This window comes from Tenebrio molitor, chromosome 9 (genome assembly GCF_963966145.1).
Source record: "Tenebrio molitor chromosome 9, icTenMoli1.1, whole genome shotgun sequence".
NCBI lineage: Eukaryota > Metazoa > Arthropoda > Insecta > Coleoptera > Tenebrionidae > Tenebrio > Tenebrio molitor.
Genome location: NC_091054.1, coordinates 13,930,935 through 13,950,222, shown reverse-complemented (window position 1 = coordinate 13,950,222; position 19,288 = coordinate 13,930,935). Strand labels below are relative to the sequence as shown.

Sequence of the window (19,288 nt, the reverse complement as noted above, 5' to 3'; positions counted from 1 at the left end):
GTCTTCGCGGTTCCAACTCTTGATGACCATTTTTCACAAAGGAAAGGTATTAAAATGCAATACCAAGGTGAAACAAGTTGATGTCGTTGGCACAAAATTATATCTGACCATACGTTATAGATAATTGCACGACTTTCCACCAAGTACAGAACAATTATTAACACGAATCAATTTCAGCAAGAATAAATAAAAAGGTGAAGGTGGCGGCCATCGCAGTGCGCGCCAATTATAAGCCGGTACTGATTTCTCCGGTCCACCTTAAGGCTATCTTAATTTTTATTAAATTCTGTGATTGTTTTATGCCTTGCATAAATCACTCCAACAGGTACAACCGTAGTCGAGTTAAAATTAGTACCGAGATACAGCATATGATGTCATTGCATCGTCTTTGGGACAAAACCGGATATTCAGTCGGATGACTCAAAAGGAAAATTATATTCACGATCATGACTATCGATAATTGCAACACAAATAATCGAAGCTGGGAAACGCTCGGATTTCCCAAATACCGACGAAAAATTGGTGGAGGCGCCGCGTGCGTTTCTATTGCGTCAGAGTTGACGTCTGCGGCCTAATCTCCGGTACTGATCGAGGAGTTTTTTCCAGATACCGGTCCATCGAGGGTTCCGCTAAATAACATATAGCAAAACACTAATCGCTGATAATAACGATATTCCCATCGACTTAACTAGGTAAATTGCACCGTGTGATCGAGAAAACCCTTGTTATGCACGACCGTACAACAAAAACATATAATAACGGTGAAAGCTGATTCTGGCGGCTACCGTGCTGCCTCCTTGCGTGCAACATCACTGTTTGCCAACCACTGATTGCCCCGGGACCACAATTTAACCCACGTATTTCCGTATGGGCACCACAATTTGGGATCCTCACGCCGAACAGGAGATGAGCAAATTGAAAAAAGAAAACAACAAAATGCGACGTTTCATTTTTTAATCCATATAAAGCTCTATCAGTTAATAAATATAATGCTAACTTACTTAAGTATTGCGCTCTCTTAACTACTACAGAAGCACTGATGTAGTTTTTGCTGGCGCAAAAATTACTCAGACAACTACGACATTTACATTACTTTTAGTACGTTATTACTTAGCCTAAGAATTAAGTAAAATAAAGCGGTGAGACTCATAGATCACTGTACAAGTCTGATAAGAATAGATTCTTAATCGATTACATTAAATTAAAGTGAATTGCACTTAACTATTAACAATGACAATTTAATTGTTAATTCTTAAAAAAGTACACATTTTTTAGACTAGACAAATTGTAGTCTGATTTAAATTGAGAGGAGCGTTTATAAATAAGTGGAAACTTAAAATATATATAGATTTAAAAAAAAAAAAACCTAAAAATAAATTTAAAATATGTACAACATGCAATAACATACTTAATAGGATTTGTGTAATAAATAATTTTTGTGAATACTGCAGGAATAGGAATGCGTTATAAATGTCTCTGATTTTAGCATCTTGAAAAACAACTGTAGGCTGGAGCGGTGGAGTAATGTATTGTCCTGAAAAATACAAACGATTAAAAGTGGGCAAAAATTGTGTGAAAGGATAATGAGTATGTATTAAATTTTTGTGTGTAGCATCACCAAATTTTATTGTTTGAAAAAAGCATTAGTAAAGGTCCCAAAGTGAATCAGAGTTGTTTTAGTATAAAAATAGTGTGTGTTAAAAGTCTTACATTGCAATAAAAGAAGACAGGGCCGGAATTACCCATCGGTCAGGAGCCCTTTACCGCCATATGCATTGATTACATCTAAAATACCAACACATTAGATAGTTAACAAAATAAACACCTGAAATTGTTGAAAATATGTACAGATGTGCCGGCTATTCTCTGGCTCTTTATTTATGTCCGGCAATAAACCCGATTTGCGATGGTCCCTACGGCGCGGTATTTATTTGGCGATGCAACAGTTTTAATGTCCTGCGACGAATCGTCAGACGCGGTGACAAAAGCCCGGATTTTCAATTAATTCGGACAGGGTCAGATCCGAAAAACAATAAAACACAAGAAGGAGACCCACACTGTTAATTCGTATTAATTGCGCCGTGTGGGCCCCGATGACCTTGCCCGTTCCGAAATTGCGACCTTTGTGTCAATACAAGATACGACGACGACGGAATTTGAGGCCAGTGTTTGTCGGAGACGGCGCAAAAATCGATACAAAAAATTTTTTATTACCTGTGCTGTTTGAGGTTGTCCTGGCGTTTGAATCCTCGGCCGCACACCTCACAGCTGAAAGTCAACTCGGGGCTCTTGTGGGTCCTCTCGTGGATCATCAGGTTGTAGGACTTGGTGAACTTCCTCTGGCAATATTTGCAGATGAATTCGTACTTGGGGCGCATTTTTCTACGGAACTCGCGCCCACTAACGTCGTTGTCAATCTGTATTATCGCAAACATCGTGTCTGATTCTTATCTGTTCCTGCTTATTACTCAGCTTAGCGATGAGTTAATCCGCGATGTCGAACAGACGTGAATCCTAGCGCCGATATCCGGGATTTTCGCAGATTCCTGCAACACAAATTCGGATTATTACTCACTGATCCTGGGGCGGGCGGCGAGCGATATGTACCCATTGCCATGGCGCGCACTGCACGGAGGACCTCTGCAGGAGTGTTATAGATCAGGAGCCTCATCGAGTGGCGTCTTTGCCACAAAGAGTGAAAGGTTATTTTCCCTCCTACTTGTGCGAGTGCAGTGTTACATTCGCACGACCGCCGCCTTCGTTACATATTAGTACACGACACTCCTGCAGTTTTGTAATAATTCCCGAGCGAAACAGTAATATTTAAGTGAATATTGGCGTGTAATTGCTGCCGATCTATCCGACAGTAATTTATACTAAATAAGACACGTGTTTGTGACTACTAAACGAGCCAGAAACGACACTTCCACTCCGACACTGTTCTACCATTCATTGTTGAATCAGAGAAAAACTAAACATTATTTCATTACCGTAGCTCTCCTGTTCGCTCAAGTCATCACACCGATGACCTCAAAATAATACCATATGCGTTCTGGTGATGTCCCAGCTATTTACTACGAGCCCTCCAGTATTCTCACATAATTCATCCTAATAATTGTCTTACCGTTTTTACGGTATAAAATTATTATTATTTTTTTTAATAATAATAATAATATATCACTTCTTCAGTCATTTTTTACGCACACAACTGAGAAAAATCGTGTTTGCGGTTATACCAGACGATTAAAAATACCTCTGATATAACCCACAATGGGAACAGTTAATAAAATTAATGCTGCTGCAACTAGCACATATTTGTGCCATTACACTTTAACAATAAAAAGATTAGACGTCAACAGTTTACACCTAACTCTTCAGCTATTTGAGATTTCCACATTCGTAATTGAACCACTCCGACAACAATCTCTGCAATGTCCCAAAATACTCCACAGATGTGTTGTTGTTGATAATTTTTTCAACACTGTAATTTTTGGCTGAATACGAAGTGGATCGTATAATTATGAGCTTTCATTCCGACACCAATTACTGTCATGTCTGTTATGCAAAAACGTTTTTTTTTCGCGTTATGTATATTCAGATGACTAAATGATCTAAGATAAAAGTGTTATCCTCTGTTGAGAACGTGTTTTACACCATCTAGTCTAAGATATGTCCTATAAAATCGTGTCGTCGTGTTGATGGGTTTGTAGATTTTCGAATCGGCAACCAAAAATACAATCAAAAAGATTTATGCAAATGCCGGTACATCTTCTTGCCTTTTCTGGAAAGACTCACGCCCACCAAAGTTGTTCGAACAATTAGTGTCACAAAAACATGTGGTATTTATCTAGGTTGAAGATTCGTTTGGTACATCAGAAGATGACATCAGGTGTTTGTTTAAAATATGTTACGGTGTGTAGTGTAATCTTCAGGATAAACTAGGACATGTATAAAAACTTACTCTTTCTTCTTATTTGTAAAATCAAACGTAAAAAAGGAAGAATATAAAAGCGGAAGAAGTGCTATCGACAATTATTGTTTATCATTTTTCCTAATACTTGCCTCTTAGCTAGTTTTATGTACGATATTTTACCAAAAAAATAAAACCAAGAAGTTACCATGTCCTCGGACGAAATTTTAATAACAAAATTTTTCGCAACACCTCTCTTGGACTAACTCTAATTACAAAATAACTTTCCACTAAGCTGCACTTTGCTAAGCAATATAACTTAGATTGTCATTTACTTTGTTTTTTGGTGTTTTATTTATATTTTAAGTCTTGCTTCAACGTTGCTAATGATCATTTAAAACATTTGTTGTTTTAACTTTATAGTTGGCGCGGAGTAATAAACTGGTGTATCTTCACGTGATCTTCGAGGGATGGTTTCCTATTGGGTAAATGGAGTGCGTTAAGAAGTATGGTACAGCTCTATGCACGCAGCCGAAATTTCCATCCATTTTTAAAGCAGTAAGATTTAAATTTCCCGCACAAAACTAAAATTTGACGAGGCAGTGTAAATCAGGCTTTCATGACGTCGCTACGAACTATCACGTGGTTCGCCGCGCACACTATAGATACTTTACCAGGGCGAATATAAATTTGTAGCAAAAAATCGCTTCAGAAATCTCTTAAGTATTACAAAATATTAAAAAAAATTATATCTTATAACTTATGAGTCACCAGTGTAGACTCCAAATAGTTGTTTTTTCTTATTCTTAAGACGATATTTAAGATTTTATAACTTATAAATATGTATGTAGGTAAATTGAAAAATTATGAGCTTTCATAAAATTATCTACCGATGTGTTCTATTTACAAAAAATACCTGAGTATCTACAAAATGAAGCAGTTATTGACTTATATTGATTTTTAATATTTTAGAATTTTTTTTTTTTTTAATTAGTAAAAAATATATAAAGAAGAGTTTTAAAATTACTCTTGATTGAAAATGTTATGCAATTGATGAATTATAAACATTGCGTATTAAAACACCCACATACATAAATTTTATTAACATTTCTTCCCAACAAACAGGTGTAGGGTGGTCATAAAAATATTTGCGTTACTCCAGCTCTTACTGTTGCCGGTTGTAATAAACAATTTATGATTTTCCGCTCCTCACTTCATATTTATTGAATAATTCATAAAGATATTAATTATCTGTTGACAAATTATGCGGTCGTATTCATTTAATTTCCTCCATTTGACAATTATATAGTTTTATTACCCGAAGGAATTTGAAACGAGCATTTCAATAAATAAATAAAAAATAGAAATTCGTTGTGGAAGAAATTCATTAAAAAATATTGTCGTCGAAGACCGCCAGAATGACGCACAGAGACACTAAGTGGCCAAGTATTTGTATAAACTTTTAACAAAACCTGAATTTCGTGTCGAACCACAGAATTTCCGCAAAGTGCGGGGACCTTGGGTTTTTCGGCAATTTTGTCAGCAGCAGCATCACCGTCGAGGCCCAGACGACACTCAGACTTGAACGTCGACAATGAATAATAGTTTGGATATTCTTTACGATCCATTTGGTCCGCGAGTTCGTGAGGTCACCTCTTTTGGACCGATTCAGAGTGTGTCGCTTTGACGAATCTCCTTTATGGATCCGGCGACTCCTTCCCAACAATGGGTTTGGGCACGGTGTCCAAAATTCGTCTCGGTGTTGCACCACCTCTCGCCGTCAACTCTGTACAGTTACATAACGTCGAAAAGCCGTCCGTATCGTTTTTACGGCGAAGAAAAAGCGCGTTGCAAGCTTATTGAACAATAAACATCCCGAAGAATGTGTCAAAAGGAATGACAACAATTACTTTATGTTAATAAGTAGATGACTTGCAAATGTCCCGCTCCTTGTTTCACCGAGAGGTGTTGTTTTCGTAAGACAAGGATGGCCTTTCGATCTGTCGGATAACATTCGAAAGGGAATCAAAGAAGGCGGTGTTGACTGGTTATTGTTATAGAAAGGCCCTGCTCTTTATGATGATGGACGATCTCTATGATAAATTGTCTTGGAATTTTGTGCGCCGGCCTACTGAGATCTGCATTAAAATTCATAAAAATTATACAACATAAATCGTCGGAAACCGAGCGGTGTCTTATGCGGCCCGGGCTTAATGGAACATTTCACAAATTCCGATCGTGAGTAATTAATGTCGTCGATGATTAAAAAAAAATTTTCACTCATAAGCGATCGCGCATCGGTTTGCCGAAATTTATTTATTTGACGAAATTGTGCCACAGCTGGAGGCGCGACCCGAAAAACCGTATTCACACATCTGCCGAATGACTAACGGAAAATTATTTCTCATTGAGTAAACAAATAAACATTGATAATTTTTTTAATGAATGAATCGTTCCCAGAACATTCGAAAAGTTTATTTACACACTTCATGCATCACAGCCACTGGAATTCCACATTTGTCGCATAAAAATAAACACAACTGGATCCTGCTGAGCCGGAAGAAAAAATGTTTTGGCTGGAATGCAGCAAAAACAAACATATTAAAAAATTACTAGTTTTTATCCATCTTGCTATCACTCGCATCATATTTTTCTTATTGTTAAACGCCTAAATCTGACTGATTCACGCGATAAAGAAATTGCTAAGTGGAATGATTTATTTAAAATTTTTAATGTCCTGAGTCAGACTCTCAAACTGGACGAAATTATTAGGTATTGGTATAACCAATTTTGTTTGTCATCTGCGGTTTAACCGCAACAAAAAAATATATGAATCAGATTTTCTTCTCTTAAAAATACTATACGTACTCGTACTACTAAAGTAGCAATCGATGCGTACAACTAATTGTCATTAATAGATGCAAATGAATGCAAAGCGATATTATATAAACTTCATAAATTAACTTCAAGAGTTCAAGAAAAAATAATCTATGCATATTACTGTTTACAACACAAACCTACACATACTAACAATGTTGTTTGAATTTTACTCGAGTAAAGTGCTGTTGTTTAACAATTTAATCTAAGATGTCAGTGAGTAAACATCATTTACGATTTCTTATAAAGGAGCGATTATAACAATTTTAAGAGCTGTTCCATTTTGTGTATTTTTTTACTACAATTATTATTTTAAGATTTTCGATAAATGACATTGTCCAAAATATATCTAATATTTCAGATTAGAAAATGTTGGGTTAAAAAAACATCAATCGAAATTTATTTGTGAAACAGAATGATCTGAAAGAAAACAATTACAATTTAAAATTTAGTCGGAAACTATAAATTAGAAATTATTAAGTATCTACTTATTATGTATTATCATTTTGTTAATTTGGCTTCAAACATTTTCACGTGTTCCTAGAATAGGTGGATAAATGAAAATGATGTTTCAAAATTAATTTCTTGTTTAGGCAATTAAAAAAAATATTGCTGCAAGTGACAAAATGTAAAATACCTAAATATAAATTTTGTTTTAAATTTTCAAAAATAATTCTAGTGAATTAAAATCGTTGTTATTTCAACACAATTTTTTGCAATGTAACAAAAACAGTTGAAATGTAGGTACTCCTCAAATAATTTTCTAATATGTATCTGTAATTTCAACTGTTCAATAATTTATTTTATTTACACAAAATCAAAACATTACAAACAAGTTATTATAACTGTCAGTGTTAATTATTAACCCAATCAAGTTATAAAAACATTCAATTTTTTTTAATATTTCAATACTGTATTTTACAGCCAATTCAAGAACAAAAATTATTTTCGATGAAGCTTTTACCTTCTTCATCATCGAGAATATTTATTTGTGTGTTTAGAACGATTTCAAATAAGTACATTAAGAATTCAGTGACGTCTTTTTAATTAAATTATATTTTATAAAATATTTGCCAGCCTGGTTTACAACAATTTACTACATACACAACCGTCAAGTTTAATTTAAAAAAAAATATTATACAGCAATCATCATACGAATTTAAAATTATTCAAAACATTTTACCTTAGCAAATAATTAAAACAATATGAAATTTTTAAGTTAAAATGTTAAGGATTATACATTAAATATAATTACATAGGTACTAATTAATAATTTAATTAAGTTCAGTAAATAAATAAAACGTAACGTAACATGTAGAATATTGAATTGTCTTGGTGCAACTATGTATCGGGTGTTCATTTAAATTTCCGGTCAAAGTTGGCGCTGAAGAATCGATTGTGAACGCACTAGTGATTACGGATCACTTAAATTTTACCATTGTTTGTGTTTTTACACGCTTGGTGCGTTCACAATCGACTCTTCAAAGTCAGCTTTGACCGGAAATTTAAGTGAACTCCCGTCACTTCCACTAAACACAAAAGAATTGTATTTTTCACTAGGTGCCGATATAGTTAATAGTAGTTGACAACTTGATACTTTTCTCGTGAAATTATTTCAATATAATAAAAATTAATAGTAGGCTTTGCGCAATGTGAACAACAAATTGTTTTATGTAATTATTAATTTATTTTTAACAACAATTTTTTAAATCATTGTTTTCGCATCTGTTACGTTAGGTGATTCTAATTTTAATGAAGAAAATAAAAACGAATGACACAATATTTACATTTTGTTATAAAGAATTTGAATTTGTTAATTTAGATATTATTCCAACCAAGTTTATAAATGAGACTATTGTGTGATATTAAAATCCCAAATAAATAAAGAAATAGAAAGCGAGATAGCTCGTGGTTACATCAAACAGAAATGCAGGCTATCGAAATATGTCAAATTATTCAACGTGAAGAAAGTTACTAAATTAGTTTAAAAACAATTTGTTGGCATAAATCAACATGACATTTATAATTCTCGTGAGATACCTACCTGCCCATCGTTTGATTTTTCTCCAATTTGAATATTGTTGCATAACATCCGTACATTACAAATTTCAAAACCATATTATAGGCAGATGTGCACGAAAATATTTCAAGTCGTACACATAAATTTTTATTTCACAGTCGACAGATAAACGCTTTAATTTTTCTACTAAAATGAAATTTATGGGATTTCTGCATTGTCTACCAAATGAAGTTTACAAGATGCTCATAGGCAAGTACCTATTTTGGAGTAGTCAGATTAGTGGTGCTAAAAATAATTACTATAATTACAACTAATGATAATAGAAGACTGATATTTTGAGGCATGCCAAAAAAGCGATAATTATGATATGCCGCTACCATATACCTACGTAAAGTGCGTAGGCGACATTAGCCCAGCTGTCCGTTTGAAACATTTTATCTAGATTTTCATAATAATAAAATTCGAATGTTCAGCAGGTGCAAACTTGCACCGGTGATCATTTGAAGGTAAAACACACGAGCCAAATTACTATGTATTACAAAATCTAAATAACCTAATCTACATACAAACCTAGAGTAATTTAGTCCATTATATTCGAAATTTAGGATAATCTATGGTGAAACTTGACCTTTCTGAACTTTACACCATCACAACAATAACATAATGACGTGTAGGAACCGACTTATTTTCCTAGCGTAGGCAACATTTATATTTATAATAATCAATAAACACATTTCAAAATGAGCTACGCAGTTCGTTCCGCCGGACTTGACCTCTCAGACATGAAGACTGGGTGAAGTAATGATAAATAAAAATTATGAGTAATTGTGGAAAATAACGACGGCAAAGAAAAGGACTGAATAAAGTAAAATAATGATGTAAAAAAAATGATAATGGCAAAATTGTGGGCCTGCGACAAGAGGCAAGAACCTTTATCGATGGCTCCGTGGATGATTCCAGTGTCTTAACCTCCTATCTGGCCGTCTCCGAGAAAAAAACCGAATCGAGCGAACCGCAGACAATGGTGAATATCAATGGGATCCAACAATGAAGGGCGGGTACAGAGCCGTATTAGCATAAATACACGTTACATTGTCCGCTCCGGTGACATTCAATACCGTCGGGGTGCGCCTTTTAATACCACAGTCGAGCGCAAAAACAGTTAGAACGGACCAATAAGCAGAAAACAAAGCAATCCATCAACTTACGGCGAAAGAAGCGGACACCATGGCACCGACGACGGCCTAGTCGACGGTATTCCCACAGCGCTCTAGATAGCTACCTGTTTTACAGACACCCCGCCGTCTCGCTACTGGTTATAAGAGTTGGTGGGGATAATATGAGTTGTTTTATTGGTATATGGTAGCCGTAACAATCGCGACCGCTACTGGGTACCGCGAGGCCAATTAAACGACGAATCCGACGACCAACCAACGCGCGTTACACTTCCCCCGGCCGTACTTACACTGGCGTTTTCCACCGTCCCGACCGGCGACAATCGACGAAATTTCGTGAATGGAACGGTCGGCTAGAAAGTAAAACGGTCGCTATTTCCCCACTCTCTACCTGACACGGGTAATTCGGTAGCGGAGGCGTAACACGGCGGCGACTCCTAAATGCCGCATGTTCCCCGCAATTAGCGCCCGGTAGCCCCCACAATTAACGAATCGCATAACTAACTACCTATAAATATTAATAATCCGTCTGAGAGCGCTACACTTCGCTAAAAATAGCCTCGACCGGCGGCGGATTGGTGACTTCGACGGTACGGCAGGCGACCAAATAATACCATCACAAGTCGCACTAATTAAGGACGGGTGTTAGTCGAAAGTTACGTAAAATGGAGGTACTAACCTGTGCACGGCGTCGATCGCAGGACCATATGAGGCTGGTGCGGCGGGTGCGATGGTATTAAACTTGCCAACAATCTTTCAGGAGTAGTTCTAAGTTTTGCTTCTGTACCAAACTAGAGATGGTAGCCCAATGATCCTAGCAGTAGTGTGTAGCTCAGGGCTCCCTCGTGCCCCTCTGCCCCCCTTCTGGAGCTTACTAAGTCCAACCTACCTGTGGACCCCCCTTAAGAGGCCCTGGCATAAGGTTCACCTGACTGGATCCGCTTAAACCAGAAGTCAAACGAGTGCTCGCTGAAAATCGACTTTATTGAAGAGGCGGTTAGGCCGGCCTGGTGGTCGCCGACGTTCCCTTGATTAAGTTTTTAAAATGAGTCGATGCGTAATTGTTCGTTTTTGTGATGTGTCTGTGTTTTTTCATGTGCGACTTTGAACGAGCCGTGTTTTGTTTTTTCGCGCTTTTTCCAAAATCACACCTTCACCGCACTCGTCCCAAAGTTATTAATTATAGTCACACCTAATCAAATATTTTGCATTCGACTTGATGCTTTTTATTGCCGCATTAATATACCCACCGGCAATTTATGTACCAATTTATGGATTATTTCATTACTAGTAGTTACTGAAACATCACACGATTAATTTATTGACTCCGACCGAGCCATCTGCGAAATTTCCTCCACTTGCAACAATCGCCATTCTTATGATCTCTCTGCTGCTGTGTTCTTAATTTATTACACAAATCCAGATTCTCTTCGCAATAAATTTGATTTTAATGAGAAATTCTTCAATTCGGTAGCGCCAAAAAATAATTATGGATTTGGACAGGTTTCGAAACACAGCGTCGCTATCAATGTCGCTATAAATGATACAACATTTATTTAAACATTTAAGTATCCTCAAACAAAATTTTACGATTTCTCAAAAGACGACCGAAACACAATTCCTGTCCTAGTTTCTCCATAAACCAAGCCGTCATCGCTTTTTTTCCACGAAATTCACAGCATTTTGCCCGACAACCTTTTAAAACAAAATACTTTCTATTGAATTGTTAGACGTAAACACTGTTATTATAAATTAGAAAAGTGGGAGCACTGCGGTCTTATTTAAAACAGATCTGTTGATCGCAGATTTTTTTTTTAAATTCATTTACATAATCCTTTTGCGGTCTTTAACCAAAAACAATGAGCCATCTTATGGTTAGAAACGTATGATTTATTGAAGACGTTCTTTCACAAATACCGTCGGAAAAACCTGCATCCTGAAGTACATCCCCGTTACATAATGGTAGGTACGCAATTCTGTCAATTATAAATCGAATTTGGTTCAGAATGACAATTTAAATGACTTGCAATAAACTTTCATTGTTTTGATTAATTTTTATAAATCGCTTCAAGTTCAGGAAACCAGAACTAGACAGGTACATTTTTAAAACAAAGTCGGTACCTAATAGAATCCAGAGAAACTAAAAAGTAGGTAGATACATATTTGACATTATAATTCGTAAAATATTATTAAATAATTTGTTTTATTTATTATTCTTGTTCTGGCGAAGAATAAGTAGGTAATTTTATTCATCGCATAAATTATAAACCAGCAGTTTTGATTTGTTTGACGCTGATATTTTATGTAAGATCTTAAATTATTTACCAGATTAACGAACATGAATGTAATGGACAAGTACCAATAGTTTGTTTATAAATGTAGGTAGAAAGTAGAACAAGAACTGAAAAGTAAAACACCTATTTAAAAATAGTATATTGTATATCAAGAGTTGAAAATGAAAGAATCGAATTTTCAACACGTGGTATACACGATATTTTTCCGACGACCACAAAAAAAAAACGCTAATATTCGGTATTCCTTCAAACTTCAAATATTATTTGACAGAGCTGCGAACAAAACATACATTGGTGGCCATGGTTACTACAACTGTGTGCAATGGTTTCATTGCGCACAGGCTAGAAGGTATCTGATTGGCTAACCAGTTTCATTGCACACGGGTTCGCTATTTGCATGCAATAGCCAACTTTCAATAATAGTTATTTGTGCGAATTTAAGCATTTTTCATAGTGGTCGTCGGAAAAGTAAATTACACACTTACTTCAATACCTACAATACTTAAGACTTAAGTAGGTACCTACCTACCTATCGATAAAAAGCAATGTAAAAAAAAAATATAATTTTATTAATAAATAGGTAAAAAATGTGTGATTTCTGTCAGTTTTACATCGATTAATTCCCACGTACATCAAACGTGCGTGTTCAGCCAATCAGAGCGCTTGCTTTCATCCAATTCCAATCAAAAATGTTTATCGCGATAAAAACGTCCTACTACACTGTCATTTGTTAAAAGTGATTAAAATTGCATGCTACTCCTGTCAGATTCTCAAATTGTTTTTAATAATTGTGTTTTTAATAACTGTATCGTCAATAAATAATTACCTAACGTTAAAGTTTGTATTCTGGAATTAATCTGGCCAAAAATAACACTACCTCATTTTGTATATCTGATAAATTTTCCAATTTTCACTTAAACATTTTTGGTTTAGAGAATTTTAATATTTGGGCATTTTTAACCCTCGAGCTAAAGCTCTCGGGACTAACCAGAATAAAAATGCCCAAATTCAACTCGTAAAATTGTCAAAACAAAAAGTTTTCGTAAAATTGAAAAATGTATCCGATAAAATAATTAAGTCTTGTTATTTTACCTTCAATAAAGTCGTGCCTTCCAATTTGAGAACAATTAATACATTGTTGATTTTTACTATAAAGAAACACTATTTGTTTCAACGAGCGTCGAAATAAATGTATTTTGTGTTCTTTAATACAGAATCATAAAATTATCTTGTCAAATAACTGCCAAAGTTTTTCTTCCTACAGATAATTTTGTGTTGCATCTTAAGCCTTGTCATCTATTAGAAATTTCATACAAGTTTTCGTTAAACACGAAATTATCCCAAACGACGTGTGTGTATTTTATATTATACATTGGTGCAGTTTTTTGGGCATAAAAAAGCTAACTATACAACAAATTTATACAAAAAGTATCAGTTTTAATTTGTTTGGGTTGTAAAAAATTATTGGACATGCAGAAACTGGTGTGGAAATTTTTCAGCAAAACTGATGAACAACAATCACCCCCACACAGTCGATGCAAACATTATTATACTCACAAATTTTCAAGTAAAAAAAGTGGTGATCTACCAACTTTGGACAGTTTTTGTGGGAGAATTTAGATGTCTGCAAAACAGAAGAGGAAATAACTTATTTATATGAAATGCAAAACAGAATACGAAATTGACTATTCATTTAAATAGAAACAAAACATTCAACAATTATAAATCAAATTAATGGTCGTGGCCCACTATGGGTAGCATGATGAACATCTGCTTGGTTTCTTCCAATTTTACACGTAATTGATTGTTCTTGTGACCGTAAAAATAATGAAAATAGTGTGTTTGAAAATGTACTCGAAGCTGTTAATTGCAGTGTTTGCCGTGCGAGACAATGTTAGCATTTTAATAAATTTTTAACGAGGGAAATAAAAAGATAATTTTAAATAAAAATGTGATAAATAAATGTTGCGGCAAACGTCGGCGGCTTCAATTACTTAAATTTTAGTTGCGTTGCATTATTCGCTGTCAATAAAACACCGGTAATATCCCCATAAATATTTATTCCCGTTGTTAGTAATTTCTCAACGTTGTTTGCTCCCAGGAACATGTAAATGTCGCAACTGCGATATCGCTATCAGTTTTTGGCAACAAACCGTTCTGCGCATTAGCCTAAACGTGTACAAGAAATTGCCAAATAAAAACCCGAAAACAAAAGGTCAGGTTTTACATTAATTTAAGCAAATATTTATGTTAATTAACTGTCACAATATTTAACGGCAGGTATATAACACCGTGCAAACAGTTAAAACATTTTCTCGTAAAGTAGGTGTAATAAATTTCTAAAATTAGTCTCAATTTGTCAAGTGGGTGTAGCTATTTATCAGGGGCCGTTTCCAGAAAACGACAGTCGGAAAAAATTCGGTCTTTTTGTGGGGAAAAGCGCCGCTGACTATACAACACCGCAAATACTGATAACGAAACTATTTATTGCTTCAACGACACGTTTGGGTTTTGAGTCATAAGTTGACAAGATCCTGCGGCGGTGCCACACATGAAGAAATCTGATATGTTTATCCTCGGATCGTCCTCTCATTAAGTGGACCGAATTCTTCGGAGATGAATTCGGCGGACGTGGGTGGACAGACCATCCGGCTACCGGTGAAATTCTTCGCTCTTCGCGGAAATATCGAAGAAACAGATGAGATAAAGATCTGCATCCGCCACTCTCATCGGGAATTTACCATAGAGAACTATCCGATGTGATTCACGATCGTCGCAGGAGGCCCGCGATGCTGAATGTCCGCCAGAAATGTAATCAAATTGTTGTTTTCAGCTAGGTTAGTCGACTGATCCGGTGGTTTTGAACCATCATCGGCATTCCGACGAAGACACTGGGAGGACACTAGATTATCCGGCAATGATACCTAATTATTATTATTAACGATTATGGCTGATGCACATAGTTATATATAGAATTGTAGTCGGTTGGTTATCGCCGCTATTAACATATAAACTTTGAAATTTAAGCCGCTAATGGCTAAAAGGGGACTTACTAGGGGTTTCTTCGAGTTGCGTCACTTTCTAGATTCCTTTGAGATGTGGCAAAAATCGTTTTTATGGTAGTAATCATGACTTTAACAGAAACAGCATCATCATAACTACTTATTCAAGCCACCGAAATTGAAAAAAATTAATAGCGGCCGTAACAATTTAGGCCATGGCCAGCTTTGTCATAATCAGTTTTCATTTTTGTTACCTACAATAAATCCTAAATAAAAATAATTTTCTCACAAGTGGACGTCACGTGGTGTTATTCTTATGTCGTTACAATGCAAATCTCAGCCCCGCCCATACACTTCAGTTTATTTAATTAGCAAATGGCCTAAATTTTGGACATGTCTTCTACCGGACGGCACCCTTCCAATTCGCATTTTATTTCATCTCAAATAAAATAGTAAATCCTTTCGGCTTTAAAGGAGCCGAATTGCACCTCGTTAAACTGCATCACTTTTACTTTACAGTTGTAAACAGTCGGCAACGATTCGGGACATTTGGGATGGTTGTAAAAATACAGTGGCAAGGCTGCGCTATTTTGTAAATTGGGAGTTAGCAGTAATTTCACTTTCTAAAAACGGTAGTAAATATTTAGTTCACTGGGGTAGTAAAATTTATTGGGCCTGTTTGAAAATGAAAACGGTAGGTCTTGCACGTGTTTTAGCCAAGTTTTATTTATGTGAGTCTTGAGTCCCAGTATTGTACTAAAATTGTTTTGTTGTGAGCTTCGTAAGTGTAAAATGGTCAATGTCAACTTGAAAAAATAACAATGTCAATGGAGGCGTCAAGTCGGGACGGTTAAGTAGTCAGTCCAGAAATAGTAATTTTTAAATTTGCATTTAAATCAGGTTAATAAGATATTTATCGACAACTTGCAAATACACATTATAGATTATATATAGCATTTGTATTTTTCTGAAACTCTTTTATTTACCATCTACATATTTTTGTGTCTTAGACTTTGCGTGGGTTGGGTGCATAAGAAATTTATTCACATTATGCACATTATAATGGTATCTCAAGAATCGGTAATAACGTCAACAAAGTCAATCTTTGTTGCCATTTTTACCAATTCTTCAGATGCCAAATACTGCCAGAATAAGAGCGATAGAATTTTTTTGTAATTTTCTCGATAAATTGAAAACCACACTTTAAATTTATATATTTATATAAATGAGTTCTCTGTGGTATTTTCAATCAAGGGAGTCAATAAAAAAATTAAATAATTCTAATTTTTTCATGTTTTAGCGTCCTGACGCCATTTGGAGCGTCTGTTTGAAAAAATAAAAAATCCATGTTGTAGTACTTTCAGTGTAGATCACTGACCGCAAAATTCAAATTTCTAGGATGATTAGAAATATGGTTTATTGAAAAAATGCTATACGATGGTCCACCCTGTAGGTACCAAAAAATAATTTATTGAAACCTTAGGCCCTTGGTGCAAAGAAACAATAGATTTCCTTAATGTCATCGGAGACCGACTTATCGCGGAATCAGGGGATTCAAAATCTAAGAAATTCCTTTTTGAGAGGATTTCCCTTGCCATTCAACGTGGAAACGCTGCAAGCATTCGGGGCACTTTTCCAGATTCCGCATTATTATCGGAAATTTTCGCATTGTAAATTAAAAATGTTATTTTATGTTAAATTTTCATAAATAATTAATAAATTTTTTTACTCACATTTATTGCAGACATTTTTATTCAAAAAATTTTATTTCAAAATTCAAAATTTTAGTCGTACAGCAGCCAATGTTATTTATTGTTTCTTTTAAATTATTAAACATCAGTAAAACTTTAAAACGCTAATAGATGTGGTTTATGGGTTACTGAAATTTGTCTAAAACCACTTGAATAATAATGTCATGGAAACTATTTAAAAACACATTAAAATAAATAATAACCGCTAAAGAGATAAATTATGTATTAATGAATAGATATAATTAAATTAACAAATGTTGATAGTTTTTAGAGCAGGTACTTATTAAAAAAAAATACTGTTATGCCTTCTTATGTCTACAGAATTAAGAATGTTTCTTCTTACCATCATCAACATGGTGTCTCATTTTATCAGTCAGCCCATTTTTTATGTTTTCCTAGTACCTATGTATCCAAAAAATTAGACAAACATTCGCAAATAGTCACAGTTTATATCGACGTCTCTGGAGCCTTTGCTCAACTCGTAATATTGGGTATTCATTTAAATGTCCCGTCAAAGGTGGCGTTGAAGAGTCGATTGTAAACGCACCACTCGTGTAAAACACAAACAACGCAAAAATTGAGGTAAGATTTAAACAGCTGATGCGTTCACAATCGACTCTTCAACGCCAACTTCGACCGGAAATTAAATGAACACCCGATACATATTCTTTCTTTAGCATAAACTCTCTAGATGTGAGAAAATTAATAAATAAATCGTTGCAACGGTTTCTTATTTTAGGTTTATAATGTAGATTTAAGTGTATCTCTATCTATTTTGGGTCCTTTAGTTTGTCTGTTCATTGTTTTAACACATTATGTTATTATTAGGCATACATATGAATCTCTTGTTCGCTGATAACTAAAGAATTACCTAACATATTTGAATGGGTCTTCACTAAAAGTTATAGTGTTTCTTTAACTTAGGTTTTAACACACAAACGATTCACCACCTTGCGAAGGAGACTGAGTAGAGCCGAATCAGATGAAGCATGTCGGAGAATTTTTAGAGCAAGCGTTCAGAGCGGTTACTTAGCAATTACGTAAGTATAAGGCATCCTAAAGTTGAGTTCATTGATTAAATTAATTGTGACAATCATACAAAATGTACCATGTCTACTTACCAAGAGGTTATGATCACAATAATTTACTGTGAGGTAATTTGAAGTACCAACTGTAACAAAAGAAATATACCTACTTATCTATGTTTTCTTTTGTACCAAGTAATTTTTACTGTGTCTTCTATAAAATATAAATCTATGTAAGTCAGGTAAGCCGCCATTTTCCAAACAATGAAAGATAATTATTATATTTATTTATTAAGAAATTTGACTCTTTCATGGGACATGAACTGCAACATCAAAAAAAGATCTAAGCAAGTATTTTCTTTAGTAATAAGTTTTGTTTCCAAAAAAAAAAATCAGCATGAACTTCATAAACAATGCCTAAAAACTAATATGTACCTATTAATAATTATCGATCACTGCATGTTCATTATATTTTAGGTAAGATCCATTGTTTTTCGATTAATATTAACACTAATAATAAATTTCTTTTATTGTATTATTTTTCTGTAGGTACATAAGTATTGTGCATAATTAAATTAATTTTAGTTATAAACATAATAGACAATGAAAGTTTATATATTTAGGTTAAAAAAAAATCTTGTTACTGTTATCAACAGTAGGTACTGTAAGTAGTAAACTGCGATTTCTTCGCAATATTTAAGTTTACCTAAAATCTGTTTAAAAATCAAGGTTTGTTGAGTTGAAACACTTATTGATTTGATATTCTCAGACTAGAAGTGCAAAGAAAAATCAATATTCAGATGTGTGAAGCAGAACTCGTTTTATTGATTTATCTTCGTCTCATTCTTCACCTCTAAAATTAATAGTTCTGTGGTTATTTCGAGTGCCAACTTGATTAGAATAAACGGTGTATTTAACCTTATGAATTATCTCACAGTCTGTGTATTCATCGTTGCTCAACCAGCCGAATAGCAGACAAATTAACATCCCAACATTCAGATATTTCATTTCAAAATTTTTAGCAAAATCTCTCGCATTATGTAATTGTCGCGCCACATTAAATCTGCTGTTATAATAAAACATATAAAGCTAAATTCATAGGTTTCAACACGATTCAACCTTTGTGTTTACCTAATTAAACTTTTAATACAATTGTAGCCTACTTATTGGCCACAATTTTATAAAAAAAAAAATTAAACCAAAAATTTCAAGAAACTACTAGATATGATTTCAG

The 19,288-nt window shown here is 34.6% G+C and overlaps 1 protein-coding gene across 8 annotated transcripts; it reads right to left on the bottom strand.

Moving 5' to 3' along the window:
- Positions 1-937: 937 nt before the first annotated feature.
- drm (drumstick) lies at positions 938-10,816 on the bottom strand. Of its 8 annotated transcripts, XR_011162031.1 has the most exons (4): positions 10,662-10,815; positions 2,215-2,546; positions 1,711-1,785; positions 938-1,534 (listed from the first exon to the last, which is right to left on the bottom strand). XR_011162031.1 is itself a non-coding variant. In XM_069058374.1 (3 exons), the coding sequence occupies exons 2-3, from the start codon at positions 2,433-2,435 to the stop codon at positions 1,483-1,485; spliced, it is 273 nt and encodes a 90-aa protein (XP_068914475.1). In that variant the 5' UTR covers positions 2,436-2,546; positions 10,662-10,816; the 3' UTR covers positions 938-1,482. The 8 variants fall into 8 exon arrangements, 7 of the variants coding, with proteins under 7 accessions (XP_068914475.1, XP_068914481.1, XP_068914480.1 ...); XM_069058374.1 differs by lacking the exon at positions 1,711-1,785 and having other exon boundaries at positions 10,662-10,816; XM_069058380.1 differs by lacking the exons at positions 1,711-1,785; positions 10,662-10,815 and adding an exon at positions 10,491-10,513.
- Between the last annotated feature and the right edge of the window lie 8,472 nt (positions 10,817-19,288).

Excerpts from the sequence above, each read along its gene's own strand:
- drm (XM_069058374.1), bottom strand. The coding sequence starts at position 2,435 with ATGTTTGCGATAATACAGATTGACAACGACGTTAGTGGGCGCGAGTTC. Across the intron at positions 1,535-2,214 it reads GACAACCTCAAACAGCACAG|GACAATACATTACTCCACCG; the intron begins GTAATAAAAAAT and ends TGTATTTTTCAG.